This window comes from Argentina silus, assembly GCF_951799395.1.
Source record: "Argentina silus genome assembly, chromosome: 20".
Classification (NCBI taxonomy): Eukaryota; Metazoa; Chordata; class Actinopteri; order Argentiniformes; family Argentinidae; genus Argentina; species Argentina silus.
This window is the reverse complement of record NC_139674.1, coordinates 9,723,009-9,730,507: the sequence shown is the minus strand read 5'-3', so window position 1 is coordinate 9,730,507 and position 7,499 is coordinate 9,723,009. Positions and strand designations below refer to the sequence as shown.

Below are 7,499 nucleotides of genomic sequence, written 5' to 3'. Positions count from 1 at the left end.
ATGGTGATGACCCCCCGGGGGTAATGCATTACCCCTCTGAGAACGACCCCTATTCACACTAGCAGCACTCTCGCAAACCCTTTCCCCTTTCTGTCTGTCTGTCTGTCTGTCTGTCTGTCTGTGTTGCTGTTTCTCTCGCTCTCTCACTCTCTCTCTCTAATTTGTCTGGAATTGCTGATGGCGTAAGTGTTTGTCCATCTCCTTTTTTCCCCCCTCATTCCTCTTTTACTTTTCTCTTAAAGGTGCAATGCTCTGTATGTGTGCAACTGTATGTATGGATACTCAGTGTATGAGAATGTTATGTTATGTCTTTGTGCTCTAGTCTCATTGTTCCTTCTCTTTTCCAGGTACATAATGTCCTCAATCCCAAGAGAGGCCTGATCCCGGATTGGCTGAGACTACTGGACCACGCCGCTTGTTGTCCCCTCCCAAATTCCGGCCTGGACAATGGAGTCCCATACTAGCAGGACAGCGACCTATCTGACCCTTTGCTTCCTCCTCTCAGCCCTGGCCCTTCCTGTGTCTTCCACTTCCACTGTCCTCTCCAGACCCCCCCAGCCCCACAACGTTGCCGCTGGGACCCACGTCATCACCGCCTCTCTCCAAGAGGACGAGGACTACAGCACGTTCCGCTCCGAGAATCCAGAGTGGACCTTCAACCACCTGGCTGTGGACTACCGCAACGGGAACGTCTACCTCGGAGCGGTCAACCGCATCTATAAACTCTCGCCCGGTTTAGACGTCCAGGTGTCCCATCAGACAGGGCCGGACGAGGACAACCGCAAGTGCTACCCACCACGCATCGTCCAGCCCTGCAGCGAACCGCTTTCCCTCACCAACAACGTCAATAAAATGTTGCTGATGGACTATAGGGAGAACAGACTGTTAGCCTGCGGTAGCCTCTACCAGGGCATCTGTAAACTCCTCCGCCTGGACGATCTGTTTAAACTAGGGGAGCCCTTCCACAAGAAGGAGCACTACCTCTCAGGGGTCAACGAAAGCGGTTCGGTGTTCGGCGTTATCGTGTCGTACGGCGACTCCTCGCCCGACAAACTGTTCGTGGCCACGGCAGTGGACGGCAAGCCAGAGTACTTCCCCACCATCTCCAGCCGCAAGCTGGCGCGCAACTCTGAGGAGGACGGCATGTTCGCCTACGTGTTCCATGACGAGTTTGTGGCGTCCATGATCAAGATCCCCTCGGATACTTTCACTGTGGTACCAGACTTCGACATTTACTACATTTACGGTTTTGGAAGCGGGAACTTTGTTTACTTCCTCACGCTGCAGCCAGAGATGGGGAACGGGCCCGCGGCAGGCTCCTCCTCCGCCGGCCGGGAGCAGGTGTACACCTCCAAACTGGTCCGCCTCTGTAAAGACGACACAGCGTTCAATTCCTACGTGGAGGTGCCCTTGGGCTGCGTGAAGGGTGGCGTGGAGTATCGCCTGCTCCAGGCGGCCTACCTTTCCAAAGCCGGTGCCATCTTGGCTCGCAATTTAGGCGTGGGGCCAGACGACGACGTCCTGTTCACCGTCTTCTCCAAGGGGCAGAAGAGGCGTCCGCGTGAGGCTTCACAGGAGTCGGCGCTGTGCGTGTTCGCCCTGCGGGAGATCAACGAACGCATCAAGGAGAGGCTGCAGTCCTGCTACAAGGGGGAGGGCACCCTGGACCTGGCCTGGCTTAAGGTCAAGGACATCCCCTGCAGCAGCGCTGTGAGTATATGACGATAACACACACACACACACACACACACACACACACACACTGCCGATGACTGAGAATCACTAACCTACCTGTACCATACACTGACTACGACACCGCCTCATCGTTGTAAATACGTGGCTGTTTTCATCTCTGTAAAGAATTTATTTACTATACCAACATAGGATAAAAACACAGGATTATCATAACGCAAAAAAAAATCATAAGTGAGATATTTTCAACGAAGAATCATTTTTATCTTGAGTATGCGACTGTATAGGAAGTGCACGTATTTAGAGGCTTTCTCTCCAATTGATGAGATGATGAAGAAGACTCCTCACACTCTATAGTACACTAACACTCTATAGTACACTAACACTCTATAGTACACTAACACTTGCTCAGCAGGAGGTATTTAGAGATGCCATGTTTCTGAGCGGGTGGGAGTGTGATTCCATTAGTATGAGGTGTATCCTGTATCTCTCCTCTCCCCTTAAACAAGAGTCGACCGAAACAAACACCTCACGCAATTAGCATAATTTAATTCCGCTGTTTGTAGCATCCAACAATTCAATAATTCATTTCATTTGATCACAGCTTTCCCTTAAAAAACAAGGTTAAATCACATGTCAGCTGTTTAAAAAAAAAAAGTCTTTCAAAGCTACTGGAGCTCATTTTGGTGGCTATCTTTTTTTATTACCTTGCTGATAAAACGCAGACAGGCTGAAGAAACAAGAAATTGCCTTCCTCTCAGAGTCCATTTATTGCTGTAATGACGTTCCCCTGAATTGCAGTCACGGTCAAATGAACCGCGCTGGGTTTCTCCACCCATGCTATGCAGCACACATTAGCACGTAAACAAACCCATCAGTAGGGCTTAATGCATGGCTTGCTCTTAGCAGAATGATTTTCACTTCCCTGCAGTTTAATGCAATAGTACTGATGTCATTTTGGAAAGTTGGGTGTTAAGATACACATAATATAGACAATTTTGGAGGCAACTTCAGGTGATGACAATGTTGCATTAGAAATCATTCAATCATTATAAGCCTCCTAAAGTTGTTTCATGGGGCGTCGAGATTCCTACGGTAACATTGATCGATCGATCGATCAATGGATTGATTTGTATTTGTCAGGTGTGTATTAGTCATGTTTAAAAACATAAAACTTTGTCTTCGTAGTGCAAAACACAAACCGCAAGAATGTAGGCATATAAATCACAGAGCGATGACACTCGTTCCTCTCCCTCCAGTGTTTGTGTATGAATCAGTCTCTATCTGTGTCATGACCGGTCTCACGCAGCACAAGCCTCTCCCCGTTGTTTCCGGGGTGGATAAATCAGCGGCGGCTCGGGCGGAGAAGTGTGAGGGAGGACACAGGGGTTAGCGGTGAAGAATGGTGCCATTTCAGCACGCGCCACAGTATGGCCGGCTCCCCGTCAGACACCACAGCCAGGGAGATGGATGGCCCTAACTCTCCCTTCTCGCCTGTAACTATGGCTACCGGGGCCTTCCCCTTTAAAAGCAGGAGGAAGTGTTTGATCATACGGCAGAGGAAAAAAAAAGAAAGAAAACAACATTCCTCTAAACTAATTACCACTGAAGGTTTGTTAAATGATGTATTAGAAGCAGGGGGTTGCATAAATTAGCACCAGGTTTAGAGTGGGATGGAACTTCAAACATTCACGCATTAACAGACACACACACATTAACAGACACACACACACACACACACACACACACACACACACACACACACACACACAAACAGACATAACTTAAAGGCACATCCCTAGAGCATTAGAGAATCATTAGAGGTAAATACAAGTCGTTTCGGATCTGTTGACAATGTTGTGAACACGTTGTATGACGAGATAAAGACTAGGGGAACACTAGAGAGAGAGAGAGAGAGCAGGAGTGAGAGAGAGGCAACCTGCTCTCAGTGTGTGAGATGGATGTCTCCCTAATATCCCATGGATGATTTTACAAGAATCGTGGATGTTAGTCTCAGATGAATTCCTCGCGCCTTAAATAATGCATGAAGGGAAGGCAGCATCTGAATATTGCCAGAAATTTAGTTCAAGTCATCATTTGCCTGCTTCCCCATGCAGCACAGCCAAGGTAGAGAGACGCGGCTCCCCCCCAAAAACAAGGCTGCCGACAGAGAGAGAGAGTGTGGAAGCAGGTGCTGCTTTCGGGTTTTTCTCCTCATGAAAGTCTAATTGAGGAACCACGGAACCGCAGAGAGAGAGAGAGATCAAGCGAGGAGGGTCCCTCTTCCACTCTCTCTCGTTTTTCCTCTGAACTTCCGGAAGACGTTCCCCCAACGTTAGCCTAGCTGTGATACAGTATCAAAACAACATCACAGGCAAGTCTATAGACCGCGTCAGCTACTGTAGACGTTCAGCTACTGTAGACGTTCAGCACTGTAGACTGCCAGGGGAAGCCTATGGTGGAGGAGGGTGGATAGGTAAAAATAGCAAGTGGTAGACTAGGTAGAACTAGGCTAAGGCGTGTCAGATAAGGCTCGTAGAAATCGGAGGACAGGCTCATTATAAATCATGGAATAGAATGAGGGATGGTATCAAACCTCCACGTCCACATATTACATTGAGCTCGTCCTCCAATTTCTACCTCAACCAGCCTCCCCTAATGCATACGCATGTAGACAGAGCATTGTGAAATGCCAGTTCAGTAAATTGGACGGTCAGATGTGGACAGTATAATGCCCTATTAGTGCCTTTCTAAAGCTAGTCTTGCGGCCTTTCTTTTCTGTGGCTACATCATTGCAGATGTAAAGATGAAACGATGCTACAAGTATTAAACTTGGCTGGTCTCTCTCTTTCTCTGTCTCTCTCTCTCTCTTTCTCTCTCTCTATCTCTCTTGCTCTCTCTCTCTCTGATTATCTCTCGCTCCCTTTCAAGCTCTCCGTCTGTATTTTGAACATGATGTGTTTTTCCCCCAATTAAAGAGAGGATGAACGGCCCCCAGGCTCATTAGGCTACCCTGGCTGTACGGAGGAGCAGAGTAGAGCCACACACACACACACACACACACACACACACACACACACACACACACACACACACACACACACACACACACACACACACACACACACACACACACACACACACACACACACACACACACACACACACACACACACAACGTGGACGGCACACACACACACACACACATGCACACACACTGCAACCCATGCGCACACACTAACACACTCGTCACATACATTTCATAGAAATCACACATTTCACACACACACACACACACACACACACACACACACACACACACACACACACACACACACACACACACACTGATTGCCTACCTCAGTTAATTAAAAGAGACACAGATCACCCTGTACCTTAGAGAAGTTAATGAAGACACACACACACACACACACACACACACACACACACACTACTACCACTATTACTAGTCCATGACCATTTTACCTCAGTTCATTAAAGATGGCGCCAGTCTTTGAAATGAGGAGCAATTTGTATGACTGCTTCATTGTATCAGCGCCACTACAGAGTTCATAATGATCTGGTCTCTTCAATATACTTGTCATAGCAGCCAGTTTCTCAATCAATATTAGCACGCTTTTGAGGGCTAAATTGACTAAGTCATTTTCAGGCGAAGTTAAACAATCCATCAAACTCATTGAAAACTCATTCAGTTGCCATGTAACATGCTATGGATCAGTTGCCATGTAACATGCTAATGATCAGTTGCCATGCAACATGCTATGGATCTGATGAAGCCAGCCTCCGCATGTCACAGATACATCTTCAATTTGAAACACGATCTGGCAGTGGCACAATGTTTTTCCTTGAACATGAACTTTATGTTCGATAAGTCATACCCGAAGAATACTCCCGACGGGCAAGACTTGGCAGCTGTATGCTATTTAAAGAACAGAGACCGATATGGAATAAGCAAAGACTAACTTAATTGAGAGACTGGATGAAGTGATTGGATCTCCATTTACAACATGCCTATTGGCTGAAACTGGCAGTATTCCCTATCATTTATCCGATTGGTTCTTTGGCAGATAATATGAATGAAACTGTGAATAGAGGGTTCTTTCCCCTCCCTCTGCCAGATTGAAAGAACATGGAACCACCAATACATCATTGAAATGCCACCATGGCAAGTCAATATCATTGTGACAACCATTTTAGGCTATGCTACATTTAAAAAGGTCACTTTAACCAGCTACCGTATGAACCCATATGAATCAACAGCAGTGCTAGAACCTTCCAGAACACCAATAAAACACTTGTAAGCTCTTCTGCTAGGTCACATATATTTGTTTATTTTTTTTCAGTTGGGGCTCTTGTCGGTGCGTCTATAAGGAGCTTGGACAGACAGAAAGAGAGAAGGGGAGAGGGGGAGAGGGGGAGAAAAAGAGGAAGCGTTCTTCCCAAACGGCCACGCTCGACTGAACTCCATAATGCCTGCTCAACAGTATCAGTCTGTGAAGGCCCTGCATCCATAGATCATTGTGAAGTGGCATGTGACCTATAAAAAAAATAAAAAAAACCTCCTTGCTCGCCGATGTTCACTGTGTCAGCAGAAAAAAAGAGAGAAAACAGAAGACAGCAAAGAGCAGTAAATTCTCTACTCCCTTCCCTCTCCTTCTTTCTCTCCTCCTATGGCTCCCTCTCTTCCCTAACAATGTTTTCCGGTCGACACGGACAGTGCAGTGGTTGACTCCCCCCTGTAGAGTGAGCGTAGACTTCCAAGGTCGCGTCTGCGGCCCTGTCGGACGCCTGGTGTCCCCTCCTCCCTCCCCTCTCTTAATGATCATTAATTACACGTCATTAAGTAGCATGCTATCGGCTATTCTCTTGCATTTGTCATCCGCGGCGACTTCACATTCCAAATTATTTCCAATTAATTAGATGATTCTAGTTGGTCGCCAGTCTCTCTCTCTCTCTCTCTGTCTCTCTCTCTCTCTCTCTCTCTTTCTCTCCACCTCTCCCCCTCCATCCCTACCTCTCTCTCTTCCCCCACTCGAAAGAAGCTCAGAGTCCCTCGACAGGATTTGAAGTTCATGTTTGATGTTCATCTTTCTGATGATGCTCTTGACCCCCCCTCCCCGTCTGTGTTTGATCAACCTCTGGTTGTGTTATGCGCGGCCATCTTTCTGACTCGTCGTGTGATTGGAGTTTAATCAGTGTATGATGGGTGATTCAGTGTCTCCTCCACATCCTCCTCCTTCTCCAGAAGGTTCTGGATTCATTAAAAAAAGTTCTTCTTTCTAACCGGCTTCCTATCCGCTCTCTAATTAAATCTCCATACATGATACCGCCGAGAAAGGTCAGAATCCATCACAATATCATCATTCTGTGATTAACCAAGTGTCTCTTCATCCAGTCATACCAAAAGAGGTGTTATTTTCTCTCTTTCTCTCTCTCTTTCTCTCTCTCTTTCATTGTCTCCCGCTGGCGTTGTTTTGGATGTCTCAATTTCTCATTTCTCTCTGTTTCTGGTGAATATCTCTGCGTGTCATTAGGTTTAATTTGATTGTGTTCTCTACCCCACAGTTCTGTTGTTACTCCATCGTTGCTGACAGGTGGAAATCATACATAAACATGAGTTATGAAAATTGTGGGGGGGAAAAAGCCTGCCTCTCATGTCTGTATATGCCAGACACAGCCAGACAGAACACCTTCTTTGACATTCAGTACCAGACTTCCGTACTAAACGAAAATACACACTGTAATTTGCATGCCATAAACCGTATTGATCCGCTGAGATGGCATGT

The 7,499-nt window shown here is 46.8% G+C and overlaps 1 protein-coding gene across 1 annotated transcript in view; it reads left to right on the top strand.

Annotated features, from left to right (window-relative positions):
* Positions 1 to 543: 543 nt before the first annotated feature.
* The window catches only part of plxna4 (plexin A4), a gene marked incomplete at its 5' end in the record, with an annotated part of 203,377 nt that continues 196,421 nt past the window's right edge, over positions 544 to 7,499 (top strand). The window contains one exon of the mRNA XM_083691882.1: positions 544 to 1,710. Coding sequence (XP_083548008.1) covers positions 544 to 1,710 — 1,167 coding nt within the window. The remainder of the gene's footprint in view (positions 1,711 to 7,499) is intronic.